The following is a 24065-nucleotide window of genomic DNA, read 5'->3' as shown; positions in this document are numbered from 1 at the left end:
CAGCATTGAAAGATGCTCAGAAATCACCAAATCAGGTGAGACAAGTGCCCGAAGAAAACACATCACAAATAAAAGGGTACAGTATATGCAGTTTCTCTTTTACAAACTTGCTCTCTGCTGGGAAAGCTATCACAAAATACAGGACTCCTTCCAGCTTTTGTTTGTTTTTAACCAGGGATTATCCTCTCAAAACCCCCCAGCTATTACAAATTGCTAATTGTTACTGACTCAGACCACAGAGGGGCAGATTGCGCCCGACCCCCCAAAGGAGAAGGGGAGCTTTTCTCCCCGCCTTGGAGAGAGTCACGTACAGCTTGGGTGGTTTTAGCTCCATGATCTCTTTCTGCAGAGTGTTACCACTAATCCTTTTTATTCCACACATACATCCACTTTCCCACCAGGACACAGTTCAGATAATTGCAATCCAATCAGGGGTTTGATTTTTTGCTTCAAATCACTACCAAGTACAAGTGCTGGAGTTCGGCTCCTCGGAGAGGCGGAGGGAAGGGCTCAGCTCATTGTGTCCACCAAGAAGGGTGTGCTGAAGGGTCCTGGTGGCCAACTGCTCCCCTCTCAAGAGACATTACTGGCCAAAATCCTCAAGTGGAGGCTTAGATGCACACTCCAAACTCCTACCTCTACTCTGCCTTCTTCACTGCTCTTTTTTTGCATGCTGATTCCCACTTTGCTGTCCCAGGAGTAACCAAACCCATGAGGCTGGCTGGCGTCTGAAAGGGGAAGAGGAAGAAGATTCACTGAAAGGGGTGACAAAAAGTTGGTTGTCTTGAGGGTGCTCCTCAAGACAAAACTATCTTCTAGAGCCTTTGATAAGCAATGTGATGCTCCAGTGTTCCTGTCACTGGGGGCTTTTTTAACCTTTTTTCTCTTTTACTTCAAATGGAAACTGAGACATGTTTTAAAAACAGTATATCTCAGAATCAAGTAATTCCTGGCTGCGGTTGGGAATGATGAAATCTCCTGCCCTTAGCAGCAGACACCATAGTATCAAGGATCCAAATTCATTCCTGACTGAGTTCTTAGAAGGTATCTTCACTGGGCAATTCTACAGCCTGAAACGGCACTTAAGACAAGGTCTAACCTCATACTTATCCAATAAACTTTTGGGCAGAAGATTCTCAAGAAAATGACGATGGCTGATGTAAAACAGAAGATCTGTGAAAAGAAAAAGGAATTAATTGCCCTGATTTCTAGCTTTCAGAGTCTTTTGCATCACATTTTATTTGAATTTCTACCTCCACCCAAGTTTCTTTTAGTTATACATATATATATTTACACACACAAGTATATATATATTTGTCCAATAACATGTGAAATTTGGAAATATAATACTGAGCACTCAGAAGGGAGGTTGACAGTGTTTGGACAAAACAGCAAAACCTATTTTCCCAAAAGGTCTGTAACAGATTAAGCACTACTGGGGGAACGCCACGATCGAAGAAGTTGAGGACCATACCTTACACACCTATTTACACACACAAGTATATATATATTTGTCCAATAACATGTGAAATTTGGAAATATAATACTGAGCACTCAGAAGGGAGGTTGACAGTGTTTGGACAAAACAGCAAAACCTATTTTCCCAAAAGGTCTGTAACAGATTAAGCACTACTCGGGGAACACCACAATCTGAAGAAGTTGAGGACCATACCTTACACACGTAGAGTACATCTGGGCTCTCAAGGGGTTAAATCTCCTAGCAAAGTACCAAACTAACTATCAAAATTCAAGAGAAACTTAGACCCAGGAGTTCTTCCGAAAGTGTATAGCGTGAAAACTGTGATTTTAAAAACGGATAATGAGATAAAAAAGGAATTGTTAAATCAGGGTCATTCCTTCAGGGCAGTTTCTGGTTTCTGTTGTCCAGTCCTTCATCTTTCAATACAATTTAAATGTTTTGGCTGGCCGCTTAACAGACTCCGATGAACGACATTATCAGCTAAAGATCTTTCTCTCATTATGCACTTAGAGCTTAAGCCAGCAGAAACTGGGAACTTCAAGTAAGAAAAAGCATTTGTGAGCTCATTTAAGCCATCACTTACCCAGAAAACTCTTCCCTCCCCCAACAACCCCAACATCCCTAGCAGCTTTTGCTACTTATTTTCCATTTATCAATTATCTTTCTCCAGGCAAACCTACTGGGATCAGTTTATTTTCTCCCCCTTTTGAAGCAAGACACCGGCGATGGAATCGCTCTCATCTCACGCCTGACTGCACCACGTGGCTCAAACTCCGATCCCCGACCTGCACATGAGCCAATGTGCTTCATGTCTTGATGGTAAAAAGAAATAGAGATTTTAACCAAGTCAGCACCGTTTATAATTTCACTTCAATTTTAAAAGCTCACCACTCAAATCAAGGGCAGGGTTCTGTTATTGCAATGAAGGGGTTACAGAGAACACCAAAGCCTCAGTGGTCTAACGGCCCAGACCTTCAGGGCTCAAACAGCCAAAACAAGGTGGCAACAAAGGAAACTCCATTTCAAGACTCTGCTGAGTTTCTAAACCTCAGGTTTCTGGCACAAGTATCTTTCAATAAACCATTTCTGATGCTGCACGTATCACTGCATCAGAACTCCCAGGTCTTCCACTTTCTCTAAAAGTGACTTCTTCAGCTCTGGAAAAGAAGTGAAAAATTGACCAGAAAGGTAGTACTTTTCCTCTTTTAAATACACTCCTTGGGAATTATCCTTAAAAAATACACCTTGTCATTGATAGGAATAAGTAATTTGTTCACATATTACTATGAAAAAAGTAATTCCCTGGGTGAGAGGAGGTTAGGAGAGGCTGCATGTGTCCGTGTCTGTCCCATCCCAGCAGTGCACCAAAGTCAGCTAGAATTTCTGAAAATGAAAATTGCCCCCACGCTGGGGTGGGTGGGGATGTGCAGTACACAAAACAATCCACAGGCACAAATACATTTTTTTTTTCCTGTTTACTCCTATATATTTTGGAAAAAAAATTCCTTCCCCACAATAGGAATACTCTATTGGCTCATTAAGCTTACACATAAGAAAGGATGAGGTGCTGACATCTGACCCTGGTTAAACACAGTTCTCTAAGCTCTGTGTAGAAACAGAGCTGGGTGCTCATTACAGAACTCCAAGCACTTTCACTCCCTCATATGAGATCTACAGAGCCCACATGTTTGTTACAGTCAGATTTCTTTTTTGATGCAGAATTTTGGTGATATCTTTCACCTTGATTCGATTCCAAGAGCAGCCCTAGCAGAGGCAAGGAGGGAGAGTTTCCTGGATGGACCCACAGTGTGCAGCAATACGCAAGATTAACTCAAAGCCTTATTTTTAGAGTCTAATTCTTACAGAGAAACAATATCATCCACTATGTTTTTACTTTCCTTTCATGCTTCGCCGGCATTAACTCATTTGTTAATAATGTCCATCTGTGATGGTCCATTTTTAATATTCACATATTTCATGGCACATTACAGGCTTTTAGGGAGCTCTCTAAAATTCAGCTTCCTTACAGAGAAAAGTTTTAGCCGTACCCTGACATCACTTGAGCTCTGGCCACAAGGTGGGCTGCAGCAGGTGAAATTGTTGTGCCAAGGAAACTTTGTATAAGGGAATTTTTGGGTCTTGATGCTCCCAGAAGTAAAAATTCAAGAGAAACTTAGACCCAGGAGTTCTTCCGAAAGTGTATAGCGTGAAAACTGTGATTTTAAAAACGGATAATGAGATAAAAAAGGAATTGTTAAATCAGGGTCATTCCTTCAGGGCAGTTTCTGGTTTCTGTTGTCCAGTCCTTCATCTTTCAATACAATTTAAATGTTTTGGCTGGCCGCTTAACAGACTCCGATGAACGACATTATCAGCTAAAGATCTTTCCCTCATTATGCACTTAGAGCTTAAGCCAGCAGAAACTGGGAACTTCAAGTAAGAAAAAGCATTTGTGAGCTCATTTAAGCCATCACTTACCCAGAAAACTCTTCCCTCCCCCAACAACCCCAACATCCCTAGCAGCTTTTGCTACTTATTTTCCATTTATCAATTATCTTTCTCCAGGCAAACCTACTGGGATCAGTTTATTTTCTCCCCCTTTTGAAGCAAGACACCGGCGATGGAATCGCTCTCATCTCACGCCTGACTGCACCACGTGGCTCAAACCCCGATCCCCGACCTGCACATGAGCCATTGTGCTTCATGGCTTGATGGTAAAAAGAAATAGAGATTTTAACCAAGTCAGCACCGTTTATAATTTCACTTCAATTTTAAAAGCTCACCACTCAAATCAAGGGCAGGGTTCTGTTATTGCAATGAAGGGGTTACAGAGAACACCAAAGCCTCAGTGGTCTAACGGCCCAGACCTTCAGGGCTCAAACAGCCAAAACAAGGTGGCAACAAAGGAAACTCCATTTCAAGACTCTGCTGAGTTTCTAAACCTCAGGTTTCTGGCACAAGTATCTTTCAATAAACCATTTCTGATGCTGCAAGTATCACTGCATCAGAACTCCCAGGTCTTCCACTTTCTGTAAAAGTGACTTCTTCAGCTCTGGAAGTGAAAAATTGACCAGAAAGGTAGTACTTTTCCTCTTTTAAATACACTCCTTGGGAATTATCCTTAAAAAATACACCTTGTCATTGATAGGAATAAGTAATTTGTTCACATATTACTATGAAAAAAGTATTTCCCTGGGTGGGAGGAGGGTAGGAGAGGCTGCACGTGTCCATGTCTGTCCCCATCCCAGCAGTGCACTAAAGTCAGCTAAAATTTCTGAAAATGAAAATTGCCCCCACGCTGGGGTGGGTGGGGATGCTCAGTACACAAAACAATCCACAGGCACAAATACATTTTTTTTTTCCTGTTTACTCCTATATATTTTGGAAAAAAAATTCCTTCCCCACAATAGGAATACTCTATTGGCTCATTAAGCTTACACATAAGAAAGGATGAGGTGCTGACATCTGACCCTGGTTAAACACAGTTCTCTAAGCTCTGTGTAGAAACAGAGCTGGGTGCTCATTACAGAACTCCAAGCACTTTCACTCCCTCATATGAGATCTACAGAGCCCACATGTTTGTTACAGTCAGATTTCTTTTCTGATGCAGAATTTTGGTGATATCTTTCACCTTGATTCGATTCCAAGAGCAGCCCTAGCAGAGGCAAGGAGGGAGAGTTTCCTGGATGGACCCACAGTGTGCAGCAATACGCAAGATTAACTCAAAGCCTTATTTTTAGAGTCTAATTCTTACAGAGAAACAATATCATCCACTATGTTTTTACTTTCCTTTCATGCTTCGCCGGCATTAACTCATTTGTTAATAATGTCCATCTGTGATGGTCCATTTTTAATATTCACATATTTCATGGCACATTACAGGCTTTTAGGGAGCTCTCTAAAATTCAGCTTCCTTACAGAGAAAAGTTTTAGCCGTACCCTGACATCACTTGAGCTCTGGCCACAAGGTGGGCTGCAGCAGGTGAAATTGTTGTGCCAAGGAAACTTTGTATAAGGGAATTTTTGGGTCTTGATGCTCCCAGAAGTACATGCCTCAGCTCAACTACCGAAACAGATTATCTGATCAACAAGGAGGGAACAACAATAGAAAATCTATTAGCTGGTGGCTGCGGAGCATCCCAGGTCTATTAGCAATTGACTGATTAGCCTGTCGGGTGAGAGTCAGACTTTCTCAAATCTCATTTTCAATAAACTGTTAGAAGTCAATACAACACAGAATGAAAATTCAATTCACGGTAACGGGGAAAAGATAGCTAATTATTCTTTTACAGCACCATCGATCCTTCCGTGTCTCCCTTAACAAAGGATTAGGCATTATAATAGACTATTTATATATAGATTACCCAGAAAAATAATCTGGGAAATCATTAAAAAAAATAAAAATAAAAGCACCTAAAAAACAACTTTATATCCCCAAATTCAAACAACTTTAAATACTAAGCTGCAAACAAATGGCTCTCATGCTACAGAGTCTCTGTAGAAGACCAAAATTATTACAGTCAGCAGAAAAAATACCTTATTTCAAAATGGGGGGTTAACAAAATTTATCATCAACTTTGGAATATAATGATAATTATTATTTCAGTCCTTTATATATAAAATAAACCCAAGTATATAAAAACTACGCATACACAAGGAAGTAAGAATTCAGCAACTATGAGTGCCTGAGAAGAAATCTTCCAAATGAAACAGTAAGAAGGAAGTATTCACAGGGGTTTGGACCAGAAAGCAGAGCTGTAGATAAAAATCTGCCTACCCTGTGAACAAGCACCCTTCAGCACCAGTCTGAAGGTTAGAACTCCTTAAAATACACCACGGGTTCGGGCTGATGTTCATCAGCTCCTTTACATTAGCACACTGCTCGAAATAACCCCCCAGTTTTACCTGCTGTGCTAATGACAACCTTGTGTGCAGCAGCAGCAGCAGCCCCAGCTCGGGGCTCCGGGTACCTTGCAGATGAGGTGAACGACAGGATGGCCAGAGGGTGTATACATTTTAAATCACACAGGCAAATGAATAAGGCAAAAAGGGGCAGCGTTTCTAGGAATGACAGCCATCTGTCACAGCACAGGTAGAGCGAACAGGGGCTGGAAAGGTAACAAAAAATACATATTGACCAAGCCAAGAGATGCGAGGACGTGGCTGGGGCTCCCAGGCTCAGTTTAGCTAGGGGAAGGGTTGGTGTGCAGGTGAAAAAGGCAAAGAAAACTTTAAATGCTGTTGATTTTCCATGAAGATTGGTAATGGTAGCAAAGAGCACACCCAGGCAGATGCATGGTGTGTGTTCAGCTTGTGTGCGTGGTGGCACTTCTTATTCCTGCAGAGCCAAACGTTCCTGTGCATTGCACTAACTCCTGCTGTACTGGTTTTGGATGAGCAGCCGTGAGCTGTGCCAGTCGACCTGGGATATAACAACTCTACAGCAACTGAAAACACTGGGTACCAGATGAGAAAAAGCAAATCTAGATTTCGTCCATGCTTCAAGGCTATACGTTGGTCTTTCTCTCAGCTGTGTTGAGGTGGACATTTGCAGGACCTTGTGTCAAAGGGATGTGAATAAGAAAAAAATCAACTCTTTGGATATTATTTTAAGGTGTGGCCCCCAAACACTTGCATGAGCACAGCCAAGATAGTGGTGATATGGCATGGGGTAAAAACTACAAGAAGAAACTACATAAGTCAATTGGAGAGAATGCGTGTTGTGATGCTTGGTCTGCAGTTAAAGAAAACTGGAAAGTAGAGGTTATCAGTAACAGCGTAATTCTGACTGCAGAGACCTCAGCGTGAGCTGTAAAATCTATTCATGCTTGGAGATAAGATGCAGGTACCTTGTGCCAGGCAACAGGGGGTACCTACTAATAACTAAAAATAAGGTAGTACACGAAGGCAGCTCAGCTTTGGGCCCAGCAGCTGTGATCACAGTGGCTGCAGGAGAGATGTACCTGCAGCCTGTGTCATTACACCCCACCCCACTCACCTGGGGGGCTGTGGGCAGAAAGAGTAGAGAAAAGGAGGCAGAATATTGAATACCAGCACAGAACTTGCATATTTTGCAGCTTTTACCATCTCACCTTTGACACAGTAGGAACCGCTTATCATTGGCATGCTGTAAACTAACACACCCTGATATTAACTCATCAGAACTGAAAGCAATGTGAAACCATGTAATTAGACAGAAAAAGTAAGTGAATGAAGAGAAGAAACCCATATTGATTACAGGTAGTGCCACAGATTCAGTGAAATGGGCAATACATCTTTTTAAAAAATGATACCAGCATTAAACAAGAGGGGCACGGGGCCTGAAACCTCCCCAGCTTTTAAATGATGTCAGGCCTGGATGACTTTTTCCTGAAGCCACAGAATCACTGAGGGATCTTTAGAGATCTGGGGGTTTTTGAGGAAAAATCCAGTGGAAAGAAAATTAAAGTAACGTAAATACTTTTTTTCCTAAGCTGAAGGCAGACCACAGAGCTCCTTCTCCTCTCCCAACACTTTCAATCAACGGGATAAAAACAGGGCTGCGAGACAAAAGCCTTCCAAAAGAAATTCCCTGCCAAACAGAGTTTGCTTCCAGATTCCTCAAATCAGATTTTCTTCAGAAGAGGAATGGATTTCTAGAACCACAGCACAAATTTACAGGGTGAACATGAAAAAAGACCCAAAAAACCCCCATCAGTCCAAGTTTGGTACACCTTACCATGGTAACCTGTACAGGGTGAACATGAAAAAAGACCCAAAAACCCCCATCAGTCCAGGTTTGGTACACCTTACCATGGTAACCCCTATGTTTTCTTCTCAACAACTCAGTCTGAGAACTCAGTAGTCTACACGGTCAATGGTCACCCCTTGTCTAGGGGAAGGCCTGCAGATGTCCAGCCAAGGGTAGGGAAAGCACACGATGCTGTGTTACGGAGATGTAAAATGATACCAGCATTAAACAAGAAGGGCACGGGGCCTGAAACCTCCCCAGCTTTTAAATGATGTCAGGCCTGGATGACTTTTTCCTGAAGCCACAGAATCACTGAGGGATCTTTAGAGATCTGGGGGTTTTTGAGGAAAAATCCAGTGGAAAGAAAATTAAAGTAACGTAAATACTTTTTTTCCTAAGCTGAAGGCAGACCACAGAGCTCCTTCTCCTCTCCCAACACTTTCAATCAACGGGATAAAAACAGGGCTGCGAGACAAAAGCCTTCCAAAAGAAATTCCCTGCCAAACAGAGTTTGCTTCCAGATTCCTCAAATCAGATTTTCTTCAGAAGAGGAATGGATTTCTAGAACCACGGCACAGATTTACAGGGTGAACATGAAAAAAGACCCAAAAACCCCCATCAGTCCAGGTTTGGTACACCTTACCATGGTAACCCCTATGTTTTCTTCTCAACAACTCAGTCTGAGAACTCAGTAGTCTACACGGTCAATGGTCACCCCTTGTCTAGGGAAAGGCCTGCAGATGTCCAGCCAAGGGTGGGGAAAGCACACGATGCTGTGTTACAGAGATGCAGTCCTTCAACTGGGCAGGATTTCATTGCCTCATCTTCTGGCACCACTCTCTTGGTGAGGTTAGACAGGATGATACACATCCCTGTCTTACAGACTCAACTTCCTCTGTAGAGGGGGGAAATGGTCATGGAAAGAAGGAAATCTTGCAGACAGCAGCACTTCATAGTGAGACAGACACAGCTATAACCGAAACTAAATAAAAAGGTCAGTAAAGTACAGGGAGAAAGCTCTCGAGCCTGGGATCGCCCTTGCAAACACTGACAGGGAAGTTCAGTCACCAGAAGTTCCACCAATTAATCTGAAAACAGGAACACAGTATAAGAAGCAAATCTTTGTCTTTAAAACCCAAAAGGCCCAACCCAGTAGGTTGCCTGCAGCTGTACAAATCTAAACTTCCAAGACTAAGAATCTAAGCAAGAATCTGAAATTGCAGCACTAGGATTTCCTGCAGCAACCGGAGATAAGGAAGATCAGGAACAGGGTCATGGCAGTGTTTGCTGGCAATTGCCCCTCTCTCCCTTCCCCCCAAAAACCAGATTACATGGTGTTTAACCTAGCTGGATAGATTTTTAATTTTTTTTTTTTTTTTTAAGACAGCACTATTTGGATAGCAATCAAATAAGCTATCTAGTCCGAAATCAGCAACAATGACATTTCCCCTCCGTGAAATGCTACTTCTTCAGAACGTGCATACAGCGCTGGAAAAAAACCACAAGAACCACAACCAAACAAAAAAACCCCACCAAAACTAAAAAAAAAAAAAGAAAAAAGAAAAATAAACCAAGCCAATCCAACGCAACTTTTCTGCTTGTTCTGGCCAACACCTACTTAATGCTCTTTTCCACCACCTCCAGACACGCAATAAGCAGGGAGCAATTGCATTCCCACCTGCACAGGAGGAGCACGGGGAAGACAGGCTGAATTACTAAGCATCCAGCCACTTATAATGATGAGTAACACGAACCCTGGCTGCACCCAAAGGGCAAGGGAGAGCAGCTGCTGAAGCCAGGGGATAGCAATTCCTGCAGTAAAACAAGGGTGTGGAGCTGGGACTTAAAGCAATTAGTTTCCTCTCAGCTCTCCAAGAACCACCAACTCCCATTTCACAGCCCAGTATCCGTGTGTGGCAAACAGAGCTGTTTCCCTCTCTCTATTCTTCTCCAAAGAGCAGGAAGTTTTCAGATCTGAGGCAAAAGCAAGTCCCAGGGTGGCTCCATCCCACTGAAAAGGGAACTGCTCTGTGGGACCTAATGGTAAGCTCCTCCTGGGTGGAATGAGCTCTTCAACCAGCCGTGGCAGCTTGTGCCATCAGGTAGGTGCCTGTTCAAAGCCCTGCCATGACCCTTTCCCTCCTCTGGTGTCCCAATGGGGTGACAAAATGAAGCCAGAGTTGTGTTAACCCAATCCTAAGGACTGAAGGCTCGGGTTTGCACATGTAACTGCCAGACAAGAAATAAAAGTTAGCTCTGTAGGAGAATTACCACTGCTCTGCTCAAGTTTATTCTCAAGAGAAAGCAAATGCATCAAAATCTTTTGGAGTGAAGGACACATTTAAGACATTTTTCATCACTTTAAAACTGCTGTTTAAATTTAAAAGCTTTCTACTTAGAGCAAGGCATTAACAATTAAAAAAAGTCTTTTGTGTTCCTTTCTCAACACGTATTCTCATGTCTTCTATTTCAAGGGTGCTCATAATGACTTTTTGTTGGTTTTTAACAACAACAAAAAAAGACACAGACTGATTACTTTTGTTTTGGTGATTATTCACCAAACAGAAGAGACACGGACCGCATACACTTTGGCTCAGATACCGTAAAACTCGAACAGAATTAGCTCTACTTCATGCCTGCCAGCACGAGAGGCAAGCACAGATTTCAAATGCACTGGTTACTTCCCGATTCCTACCCCGCACAGGCAAGCCCCAGATAACTAATCCCATTAAAAACCAGTGAGCTTTGAGCACAAAGCAGCACAGGGAGGTTTCTCAGACTGGGACAGAACTGCACTAAGGTCCTTCTTCCCCCACCGCCCTGCAAAGCCTGGGAATGTGTGCAGACGACTTGCCTTGCCAAGCTGGGACACCCACAAAGCTTATCTAGAGAGAAATTAAACTATACCATACCAAACCCACACACCTCTCATTTTACGCTTCGGAAACGCTAATTTTCAGATGTTTGCTGTATTTGTTTTGAAGTAATTATTTTCTAAAGGGAGGCTTCTTCCCTCATGGAAGAATTTTCCAACAATCTGTTATTTTTTACCGATCACTGCATGTTTTCAGAGTCCACTGGCATTGTTTACTTCCCCTAAAATTATTACCAGGCCCACAGATATGATATCTGGGTGGTTTTGGAATATGCTTTTCCACATTTTTGTGGGTTGTTTTTCAATCCCTTGGCTCTGAATGCTCTTTTCACTGTCACAAATCAAGCTGATCACAGCATCTCCTGTTGCCAGCAAGAGGACAACCCAGTTCTCTTTGTAATCAATGGGAGCTTTGCCACCAATGGCAATGCAAGTGGGATCACGCACTCAACCTCTGTAACAAAAGTAAATAAACATTTTCATTTTCATGTCTGAATCAGTAACGCTGGAATGAGAAATAGCTTTTTTTCCTCCTTCTAATAATATGGAAAAAAAAATCCAAGTATAATTGGAATTCAGTTGCTGCCTGAAGGAAGGAAAACAAAACCCAATGAAGCTTTTTATTTCATTTGCTGTTTGCAGAAAGGATGATTCATCCATTTGCGTCTCCTTACTGCATTTAGGAATGGTGCCCAGCCCTGTTAGAACATCCATGAAATTCCTCTATTTATTGCAGACATTATTGCCCTAGACCTTACCCACGTAACACAGAAGTCTCCTCCACACTTCCCAGGCCACACACTGCCTTGTTCCAGTTTGGTATTTACTTCCCTAATACCAAATCTCACTGTTGATTTTTGATTGCTTTTTTTTCCTCCTTCTAATAATATGGAAAAAAAAATCCAAGTATAATTGGAATTCAGTTGCTGCCTGAAGGAAGGAAAACAAAACCCAATGAAGCTTTTTATTTCATTTGCTGTTTGCAGAAAGGATGATTCATCCATTTGCGTCTCCTTACTGCATTTAGGAATGGTGCCCAGCCCTGTTAGAACATCCATGAAATTCCTCTATTTATTGCAGACATTATTGCCCTAGACCTTACCCACGTAACACAGAAGTCTCCTCCACACTTCCCAGGCCACACGCTGCCTTGTTCCAGTTTGGTATTTAGTTCCCTAAATACCAAATCTCACTGTCGAGTTTTGATTGTAGAATCACAGAATCATCTATGTTGGAAGGGACCTCTAAGATCACCTAGTCCAACCATTTTATCAGTCTCAGCATCACCCTGGGTAGGGGACCTTTAAGATCACCTAGTCCAACCATTTTATCGGTCTCAGCATCACCCTAGGTACAAGAGGTGTCTTTGATAAGAAATCCAGAGCTTAATGCTGATGTTAAGGGCAAAGGAAATGGCTTAGTATGGTTAATCTGTCTTTCCCTTCATCAGCACCTCCACAGCTCTCGTTTGCAACAGACCTCTGTCCTTCTAGTTGGTGGAGGCTAAATGCACTAATTTTGTACTGAAATAGAAGCTGGGATAATTTATTCCCACTCAGGTAAGATCCTAACTCCAGGATATCAAGTGCAAACACTGCTTTGCTAACTTGTAATATTTGTTTGTGTCAAAGAAGAAATGCAGCTGCAAGCAGTACCCTCTCGCTATTTTATTTCTATTAGCACACAACAGTCAAAAGCAGTAGTTACACAGTATTTTGTTAGATAACAATAAAAACTTCTTTAAAAAAAAAAAAAAAAAAAGAGAGGAGACAGCCTTGGATCCCATGCACTGCAGTATTACTACTTCCTAGTAACATACAGAAGACTCAGTGAGCATTGCTGCTCACCCTTGGTGATCTCTGAGATGACTAAGGGATCAGCAGGGACACCTCCCACCAGACCAGGTTGCTCAAAGCCCCATCCAGCCTGGCCTTGAACCCCTCCGGGGATGGGGCAGCCACAGCTTCTCTGGGCAACCTGTGCCAGTATCTCACCACCCTCATAGTAAAGAATTTCATCTTAGTGTCTAATCTAAATCTCCCCTCTTTCAGTTTAAAACCTGACCCAACCTTTGCTACAGGAACGCTTGCTGGTGCAGTTTCCAGCTCTAAGTCTTCAGCTCAGCAGTAAGAAAGAGTACCTTTGGTTAAAGATAGGATACCTCCATCAGTTTACACAAACTGAGAAAATAGCTGGTTTTCTTTTTTTCTTTCTTATCCTTTTTCTCTTTTGAAGCATCAGCCGTTCTGCTGCAAATACAAACAGCCGGTGAAAGAGAAAGCAGAGAACCAACTGATCTGTAAAATCACCCTGTTTAAACCCAACTTGTGAAGACACTCAGCTGTTTCAGAAAGGCAGACTCCTCTCTTCACATTAATAACAGACAGGACAATCTGTGATCAAGCAAATGGATGGGGTAGGAATGAAGGGCATGAATCCTTTGTGCCTTCGATCCTATTTAGTATCTGATGAGGCTGACTATGCGTTTTCCCACTGCCACCCAATCGTCACCTCTAGCAGCACTGGACCTTTCCCTATATCCAAGAGAGGGGAAGGATTTGGGTTAGAATGCAAGATCATACAAACTTTGCTTCTTTCCAGATATTCTGTAAGCCATAAGAAGAATGAACAGCAGTAATACGGTCAATAGACTTTTATGGATCATGGTTTCAAAGATCACCACCACAGATTTTTCTCACCTTGAGACACCCTTCACCGGGTGCTTAGCGAGACACCTCACCAACAAATGCAACTGCATTATAAGACCAAAAGGATACGCTCAAAATAAACCAGCCACATCTGTTAATAATACCGTGCAGACGCTGTGTTCAAGTCACAAGTACCATTGCTCCTTCTTGCAGCCACTTGAGGTGTGTTTGAGGTCACGATTCCTTTCAGAACAGACAGTTACTGATCATAAGGGCTGGCTGTTTCATAACTGAAACATCCGCTTGTTGAACTATTTCTTATAATTTAAGTGGCAAGGAGCCAGTTGGGATTTTTCTGAACCAATGCCGGTCTCTTCTATAAACTCGAGTCTCTCTGCGAAGCACTGATAAAAAACAGGAAGCAACTTCTAGAACTTTGCCTTCAGCCTATTATTTTTCACTTCCAAGAGAAAGCCATTTCCAGTCCAGCGAGGAAGATTCATTGCAGAACTACAGCAGCAAGTGAACCACCAAAACATGTTAATTCAGTGCTCGCAGGTAGATACCCAACCAGGGGGAAAAACTGGTAACAAGAAAAAGCCAAGATGACAAAACACAGAACATTTCAATACTGCGTCCCATCACCATTCTTTTTCACGACAAAAAAATAAATAACCCCAAACAAAAAGGTCAGTGGGGTAATCAGATGCCGAAAAGTTCCTGCATAAGCAAAATAACAGACTGCTCCATCATTTGAAGTACTGCAATGAATAAAGAAATCAAAGATGGACCCCCTGTCATTTACTCCCACTTGTACAGCTTCTGTTACGTGCATTCACTCTCACAGAGACACACAGCTAAAGTACTGTATTTTTAGATGCTGTCATACCCAAGGCAAACAAAGACCTTAAGGGCTTTTATGAGTTGACATCAACTGTAATGTCATTCCCAGTGCAAGCATTTAATGCTTATTCCTAAAACAGGCATGGCAAAAATATTGTTTCTTCCCCAAAAAGCATTATTCCATCCATCCACGCCAACATATATCTACTAACACCCATCCTTCAACTAAATAACCTGTTGACTGACTGGGAACATATTGTTTCCACTGCTCTGCACCAAACACCAGGTGCACGTGGGCTCATTTATCTCACAGACATTCAAGGCTGATTACTGACCACACCAACGATTAAAGCCACTTATTTCTAAGCACCATATCCATCTAAAATAGGCACAGAAATCCATTGTTTCGTCCAGTTACAGAGAACAGTCCCTTTCTCTTTCGGAAGCTGCCTTGCTAACAGGGAACAGAAATGGAACAAGCTATATATAGCTCTCCAAGTGCACAGTATGGCGCAATTGTGCTGGACTCTAATTTCTCATCAACAAGTTTTTAATAGTCAGCTGGCACAGGAGAGCTTGATTTTCTTCATGAAGTCTTCATTTCTTCCTGTCCCTGTGAATATATAACAATCCTCCGGTGATACTGTGTTAAGAACCCACACATGGCACGTTGATTTAATAACTGTGTCTTTGGGATATGAGATGGCATGTCATATTCAATCTACCACAGAATCCACTCCAGTCAGGTGGAAACAGTCATTGATGGGAGTGTTGATATGTAAAACGATTGCACTATTTCACTGCGTCTCCTTTGACTGCTTTATTGAACTCCAGGTATCCACCAGCCAGCCTGGACTTCAATTATCTATACTGAAAAGAATGGCTACCCATCAATTAAAAAAAAACAACAAAGGGGCAAAGAAAAAGCAGGAATCCTACAGTGCATGCATAGGATTTGCATTTATTATATAGACAGGACTTCAGGTTTTATTTTTACTTCTTCCCCCCTCTTCATTTTCCTTCCTCACTGTTTCAAAGCACCACTATCATGGTTTAACCCCATCCAGCATGAACCATGCAGCTACTTGCTCACTCCCCCAGGATGCAACAGGGCAGAGAATCAGAAAACCTCCTGGGTTGAGACAAAGGCAGTTCAACAGGTAGAGCAAAAGCCACACACACAAGCAAAGAGAAATAAGGAACATTCACTGCTTCCCATCGGCTATCCCCAGGAAAGCCGGGCTCCCTCAAGCACAACAGTTTCTTGGGAAGACAAATGAACATGCCCCCCTCCTTCCTCTTGCCCCAGCTTTATACACTGCACGTGATGTCGTATGGCGTGGAATATCCCTTTGGTCAGTTGGGGTCTGCTGTCCCACCTGTGTCTCCTCCCAACTCCTTGTGCACCCCCAGCCTGCCTGCCGGTGGGGCGGTGTGAGGAGCAGAAAAAGCCTTGACCGCTCAGTAACAAACTAAACCCACCCGTGTGCTATCAACAGTGTTTCTTACCCCAAATCCAAAACGTGGCACTACACCAGCTGCTGGCAAAACACTTCACTCCATCCCAGCTGAAACCACAGCATCAGTATTTGATGGAGGCTGTTCATTGCACATACCTGTGTCCAGAAGATGAGCAGTAACAAGGGCCAGTTCAGAAAAGCTGCCGTGTCCCCTTGCAGGATAAGACCCTGCACGAGCAATTCCCCAACCTCAGCTCTGAATTCAATTCTTTTTGCAGTGTCAAGAGTTTCTTCATATTTTTCAAAGTCTCACGTTCAAGATACTACAGAAACGTTTGGAGAGCATTCGCCCTTAGAGGTGAATGGTCTCCATTACCCTCTTGCTGCCATCACCAAGATTTACAAAGAAATAAGCATTTTGAAAGTTTAGCCACAAAGAGGAAGCAAGATGGTGTCATCTCCTCGAAGGCCCTTGCCTCTCCACCACACTCCCTTTTCCTCATTTCTGTCAACTTTGTCCAGGATTTCTCTCTGCGTAACACACCTAACATTAAACTGTGACAGGTGGAGCAGAATACGCCGTGCAACATTATTATAATGCTGCTGACAAGACCAAAATTAAAACCAGACTATAAATATATCATATGCCAAATGAAGTATAGCAACTACATTGGTCCAGTATAAAACAGTACCTCCTCCAAAGGCTGAACTTCAACTGATCATTCAAGTCTTTCAGCCCAGCAAGCAACCCTAGCTAGATCAATTCCCCCTTGTTGGGAATGGGAAATTAGAGGGCTAATAATTAAATTTTTCTAACACACAGACTGGCAACTGGTCAAGAAATATATGTATGTTCAGGGTAATTTTATCAAATTAGTTTTACTTCACCATTTCCTCTTTCCCTACTCATGTAATTACAAACATCACACACTTGACATTAAAACTTTCTTCTAGAGTAAATTCAAAGCAAAACCAACTCAACCACTGAAAATTCCATACATCACTATAAAAACCTCAACCCCTCCGAAACTATTTTTACAAACACTATTTTTATCATCTGGATGGGTTTACCACCCCCAGCCCAGTTTGGCATAACTCTACTCTTACAGAGCAGAACCTACCTACATTTGCCATTTTCAAGTAAAATCTCTGTTAAACTCTGTTTCAGCAGAGTTGTCTTTCCAGCGTCAGGGTCAATACAAACTTACAGAGCTCAGCTTTAAACTCCTTCCAAGAAAAGACTGAAATCAAGCTGCATAAAAATTAAATGAAAACATTAGCCAGTAAGACCCTACATGAGTATTTAAGAGGTGTCCCTGCCTCGTACCTCCCATCTCTTTTGACTTGAACAAAGAGTTTAGCTGAGGGGATGAAACCTATGTTCTCTGCTCCTTTCTATTTCTCTTTTGTTCTCATCTCCTACGTATGCAGTGAGAGACGGAAAATCTCTCATATGGAATTGATAATGAACCTACTGGAATTCAAATATTTACCACAGGGGAATCTGTCATGCAGCACTTTTTCCTGCAAGCAATCAAATATTCCCAGCACAGATAACATTTTCACATATAAATAAGGTCACATATCACTCCCGCTTCAACTTGGAAAGTATCAAACTTCCAGCTGTAGCTGCTACGGAAAAAATACACTCAGAGTGCACCAAAACCCACCCAAACCTTCAGACTTTCATACTAAAGTTTTAACGTAGAGACACTATTCACATGCCTGTGCAGTAATATCTGCAGATTTAAAATCTCCTTCAGTACTGCTGTAAATCACGTAAGATACTGCCACCTATAAGCACCGAGGCTGCAAAGCCAATTTCTATTAGTTCTGGTTCTGACCAAGCCATTCCATGGAAATATTCCAATTGTTTGTACTGCTTAAATGATCTCAGTCAGACACCTAAATGCGTTTGTTGTTCACCCCATTTCAGCATAAGGTGTCATGCTACGCCAACACACTTGGGTCCTTACAGAGGGAAATGGCATATCACTGACTGTTTCTTTCAGCATGGAACAAGCAATAGTGGAAAGTGCAAACCAATTTAATTTAACAGAGGGGATTCACATCATGGCACGCAGTTGTCCATTAACAGAACAAACCCCTGTCCCCCCCTCCCTTTCTCCAGTTGGCAATTGCAGCAAATCTTCCATGAAAATACATTTCCTGTAATGTTCTGGTCATGGTCGGCAAGAGCTGCAACCCATTTCCATAAAGCCACCATGTGGAAAATTGCCTTGGCTGTTAAAATGGACTAATGCAAAGGAATTTTTTTTCTTTCTCTTTTTCCTTTTTTTTTTTATGTTGAAGGCATCAATCCTTTCTAAAAAACCTCAGTTTCCAGGATATTAACAGGTCACCTATCTGCAATAAGGCAGAGCTCTCAAACTAGAAAGCCAGCAAATCAAAGAGCTTTAAGGAAAATAAGGAAAAAAAACCTGCTTCATCCAAGTATCCCTTCCAGACTGTTAACCCAGCAAACCTAATGAGAAGAGAAGACTGAAGGAACTTGGAACAGCACCTCTGCTCTCACCAGAGTATTAATCCTCGTGCCACAACTGCTAATCCACCAACTCCCCCAGCATTAGTTTGCTCTCTCCAAAACCCCTCGAACTTCGGGGTGTCACAAGACTAGAAGCAGACAAATGGGAATACCTGATCTGGAGAAATTCCTAAGTAGATTTTGCAGAAAACTGTGGGATGAGACACAGGTAGAGCAGGCACCTCTTTTTGGAAAGGGGAGACTCTCAATGTGCACGACTCCAGTGGCACTGGGTGATTGCAAACCAGTTTCTAAACTGGGAAATGTAAAGTTGGAGGCAGAGCCCTGCACGGACACCTGGTTCTGTTTCACATGCGACATAACCAAATTACCTACCTGCAAAAAATGAATCTCTTGCCTACAACAGTTTTGCACGTCAAAAGCATAACAAATGAAGTGCTATCATTACAAAAAAGCTCACCAAGCGTATGCAGAAAAGCTTAAAGTACAGGACAGCAGTGTGTTCTGGTACCATCTGCACAACTGGGAAGAGAGACAGAGAATCTTTGAGGAAAATATTCAGGAAGCTCTAAATAATGGAAGTGAAAACCCGCAATCTCTGGGCATGCCTTGCTTGGGTACTTCTCAAAATCAGGCCAAAGGTCTCTCAAGTTGTACACTATATTATAGATATCTTAAAAATAACAACACTTTAAGATATAAGGCTTCTGTCAGAAGCTCAAAGCTTCGCAAAACTAAAATAGAACAGAAAATAGGTCCTAGAAATCTTTAATGCCCAGGTGCATTCACAGCAGTAGGTCAATTTTGGATTACTCTACCAGAAGGAAAGGTAAAGTTCATTGTAAGCCTTAAGAAAGGGTCACCAAAGCAAAAGGCAGAAAGATTTTTAAGGAAATTAAATATCTATGATGAAAATAACTGATACAGCACAGAAAAACAAAAGTTTGTGAGCACACAGGTTTTTTGTGATATGTTCCTTGAGTACTGAATTCTCATGGCTGTGGTTCCAGGCTCAAAGCTGTGTCTGAGGCAACAGATGGAGAAATACAACACCGAGCTTTCCAATTTTGTCCTTGCTTGCCCAAGTAAGAAATGAAGCAGTATCTCAACTGTGTCTACATGAACAACAACAAAAAAAAGCTACTTTATGATGTGCTGTCTCTTCAAATTTCATCTGTTTCTTTTCTGGAAAAAGAACTCTATCATATTATAACCCCTTTTCATTCTTGAGAGGCAACAAAGGAAGGAAACAGAGGAGGAAAGAAAGGGGAGCAAAAGAGCGTGCATGTATATGGTACGTGGGATCAGAAGGGTGTAAGTGCTTTGTCACTGTAGGTGGTTAAGAGACACATACATATTTCAGAGAATACAAAATGCAGTTAGAAGAGTGCATGAGAGAATCTACATAATGCTGATTTCCTTCTGTATAATCTTGTTTTCTCTCCATCATACTTACTATGCAAAAATTTAGCATGTGCAGGGTCAGTGAGCAGCTAAAGCATCTTTAAAGACAAGTCTAACCTTTCCTACTCATCTGTGCTTCCTGTAGCCCCCCTGTTAGCCCTCTCCCTGATTTATGATTCCCACATTGCCTCTGTGATTAAAAGCATGACGGTTTGTTTGCATTTCTACTTAGCCTGATTATTTTTTGCCCTTCCTCCAATTTCAGGCACAACCCCGCAGATGACAGGTCTAAGGGTCCAATACTCATTTCAAAAAAGATATGTACCATGAAGAGGAAGCTGCCCTGCAGTAAGAGGTCTCCTACTCATCTCACTCCCTTCGTTTCCACCGTAGTGCAGAGCTGAGAGAATAAGCACCCTGTAACTGGCTGAGGGTTTCAGCACCAACCACTGGGTTTTACCGTAACTACAAGTAAGCTAGATTCAATTTCTGCTCTGTCTAGACTTGGAAATCTAAAGTCTCCAGGAATAACAGTTAAACTAAAATCAGAAGAGATGTTTAGATTCAGGTTCCTATAAACTGCAACCTGAAAGAAGTGATGGGTTTTGCCTGCCTGACAAAGCTGTTAGGCAATTCTAAAAAGAGGGCCTCCCAGTCGTGTGGGGCAGAGAAGTCACTCGCTGCTCAGGCAGTTACCTAATACCACAGTGGTAGAAGAGAAGAAACTACAGTTTCATGGATATGAAGTCATATAGTATTTCCAAAGGAGAGGAGCCACAGTAACAGTAAAGGTGCAGTTACCTAATACCACAGTGGTAGAAGAGGAGAAACTACAGTTTAATGGATATGAGGTCATATGGTATTTGCAAAGGAGAGGAGCCACAGTAACAACAGGCAGGTTCAGCCTGAAAAACAATATTCATATTATTTAAGAGACATCTTGCTAAGAGATTCACGTGCATCCCTACAAGCAACACAATGCATTTACTGCTGTGAAGAAACAAAGCAGGAGCGAGATGTCATGACCAAGAGCAGCACCTCAGTTCACTATGGCATGTGTTTCTTCCCTCATTTCTATTTTGGCCTAAGGAGGAACCTGACTCTTCCTCTGGAAAAATCAGCCCACTGCTCAGTCAGCATCTGTTCTCTCCTGGGGTTAGGTGGGTCCAGCAGAGCCGTCGAGATTTTTGGTTGAAAGGGATGCTTCAGCTGTGGAACTTACAACTTTTAATGTTCTGTAAAGAAAGCCTCAGCTCTGAAGGCATCAATAGACTCTGGCCTGGCATTTCAAGCATTTCTACAGATGGTTTGTGCTACATCCTGCAAATCTGTGACTACAAGATTCTTGTCTCTCACTTACCTTCCAGTGCTCATAAATAAGCAAAAAACAGTCATGGAAGCAGGTTAAAGCTGTATTAGGTTACAGCAGTTGAAGAATTTAAGTCAAAAGCCACTTGCCTCCATGGTTACATGCATACACTGTCTACAAGTTTTTACTGGCAAACCTGCTGAACTTTTCTTCAAAACCAAAGCATTTTGCAAGAAAGTCTCTGAAATAATACATTACATTGTTAATGAAATTGGCTTTTTAAAAATAAGCTATAAAATTTGGCACACCATATTCAGTTTCACTGCAACATACTCATGCAACCCAAAACCTAGCCAGGACTTGAGACATGCACAGGAAGAGAGCAGAAGAGCAGGTTGGACAGCAGAGATTACAGTTTCTTCCACAGATGCTCGAAGTTCCTATTACATTTAGGAAAATACTTCTTGTGCAGAAAATGTTAAGCCAAATGGCTGCTTAAACTCCTGTCTTTTCTGCCCACCCCTCCCCAAAATAATAAGATGAACCCCACTTCCTTTTAGCCAGGCTAAAAGAACATGGTAAACTTGCTACTGGCTGGTTGCTATTTTGTTATGATCTTCTTTGTAGCTCTGTGAGTGCACCACCAGAGAACATCAGTGCCTCCACGCAAGATGCTGATAGATGCAGGTCACCCCAAAGCAAAGGGCATCCCCCAGACAGGTAGCTGGTGGATCCAGAATGAGTATATGCAGTGTATGGTCACGTATACTCATGTATGTCCAGTGCCAACATTTGTTATAAGTATTTCCAATGCTATACAGACACTTCTGTATACAAAGTGCAGCCATTTTTGGACAGTCAAAAAGCAATTACCCTGACTGAAAAATGAATATAAACCAGACTGAGTCTCGGCAAACTTTTGTGATGTTGAATAACACAGTAAAAATGCATAACTTCTTGTTCAGACATGCCTACCAGCTCGTGTCTACAAACTGGCTTAATAGCATCTGCTGAAGGTAACAAGAAAAACAACACGTCGATGGGGTTTTGTTAATAGTTTGGCAAAACCAACAAAGTTACATTCTCTGTCATAATCTCTGGAATCACAGAAGTCTTCCTTTCTTTAGAAAAGTGGCTTTCTGTATTAATAATTTTGCAAAGAGGTGTCTACTTACTAAGAAGTCTCAGCTATTTTTTATGGTGCTTTCTCAACCCATCACCCCACTCATTTTCACTTTTCGTTCGTTCCTTCCCCCTCCCCAACCAAGACGATGAAGACACTACAAAGAATTTTCTTTCACATGTTGTTTGTTCAAAACCCAAATTAAGAACAATCCTTTGCTATCAGCATGGCCTGCCAAAACAACGAGACATCTCCTCCCATACCCACTGTTTTGCTCTCTTACTGGATTATTACTGGGTGGCACATCAAATGGTAGAAAAACACCACAGTTAGTGTCTGCCAAGTTCCATGCTATTATTCCCCTTGCATTAAAATAATATGATGAACTTTAGCTTGTACTGCACTAGTAATTTTTTTTCAGTCACAGAATTCCCACGTATTTACAGTTCATGGCATTTCATGAACCTGTGAAATCTTCTGTGTTCCTTTCTGAAGGGAAATACAGTAATTTCAGCAGAAATAGGAATTTCATTATGTTTGACTGACAAGCTCAGGCCACGCAGCTGACTTAACATGCACAAGGCATGCTTCCTTTTCTTTTGATTTATGAGTCTCCACTATAGTTATTTTTTCTGTAGAAACAGAAGCAGAGTGTATTTCTATAGTTATATTTCTATTTTTCCCCACTGGTTTTAATCTGAAAGCTTCATATAGACCATCTGTTCTTGCGAAAGTAACTGGAAGTTACTGTGGATGTGCTGCAGGAACAGACCTCACGGCAGTCTAATACCACTACCCAAAAACCAGCCCTTCACTGGCAGGATTTTTGACAAACACCAACACCTTTGAAAAGGTACAATTGCAATAACGCTATTTTCTAGATTGACCTGCCACTAAATCGTGCCATCTCTTACCTTTCATTTAAGAATAACTGCCAGAAAGAGAAAGTTATGATGTCTTTTTCAATGGTCAGTAAGTTATTTCAACTACGTTTTTTTTTTTTTGTTACATGATTTAATTTTAGACCTCCTATCTCATTACAGAATCCACACCTAATACAGAGCAAAACAAGGCTCTATCCCTCACTTATTTATAACCCCAAACATCTGGTCATTTCCTTCTGTTCACTGACCTTACATGCAATGATTTAGAAGTCCATTAAAAAAGAAAAACCTTTTAAAATATAGCAAATTTAACTATATGAAACACACAACAGTGGAGCAGTAACGTCTGAGAGTGTGGCCCTTGGACACACAATTGCTAATGGAACCCAAATAAAACTCAGACATGGTATTTTCAACATATTACTGAAAACATACTTGCAAGAATTGTTAAATGCGTCCGATTTTTCATATACCAACCTGAAAATCCTCAAAGCAGTAACTGCTCGTGTTTCATGGATGTAAAAAACACGTTTTTGTCAGGGTGAGGAAACATAATGGCAGTTGTAAAGGGTTTACTATACAATATTGAACTAGCTTATTAAGATAATAAGTAGTTTTTCCTATTACTGTTCAATTAAAACAAACAAAATGAATCACTGAGGCTTTCCTTCCTAACGCAGCTGTATGGATACTCACATTTTGCAGGTTTTTTTTAGGTAGTGAATCAGTGGGAAATAAAGAACACCTACCTTCAATGCTTCCTTTTCCTTTCTCCACTGTTCCTCCCTAAGTCGCTTAGAAAT

At 41.8% G+C, this 24065-nt stretch overlaps 1 protein-coding gene across 1 annotated transcript in view; it reads right to left on the bottom strand.

Moving 5' to 3' along the window:
* Window positions 1-645: 645 nt before the first annotated feature.
* LOC106887794 (heparan-sulfate 6-O-sulfotransferase 1-like) overlaps window positions 646-24065 on the bottom strand; it is a 46554-nt gene continuing 23134 nt past the window's right edge. Inside the window, exon 2 of the mRNA XM_014941528.1 lies at window positions 646-728. Coding sequence (XP_014797014.1) covers window positions 653-728 — 76 coding nt within the window. The 3' untranslated portion in view covers window positions 646-652. The remainder of the gene's footprint in view (window positions 729-24065) is intronic.

This window comes from Calidris pugnax, unplaced genomic scaffold (genome assembly GCF_001431845.1).
Source record: "Calidris pugnax isolate Ruff unplaced genomic scaffold, ASM143184v1 scaffold117, whole genome shotgun sequence".
NCBI lineage: Eukaryota > Metazoa > Chordata > Aves > Charadriiformes > Scolopacidae > Calidris > Calidris pugnax.
The sequence above is the reverse complement of the archived record's forward strand: the minus strand, read 5'-3'. Positions and strand labels throughout refer to the sequence as shown.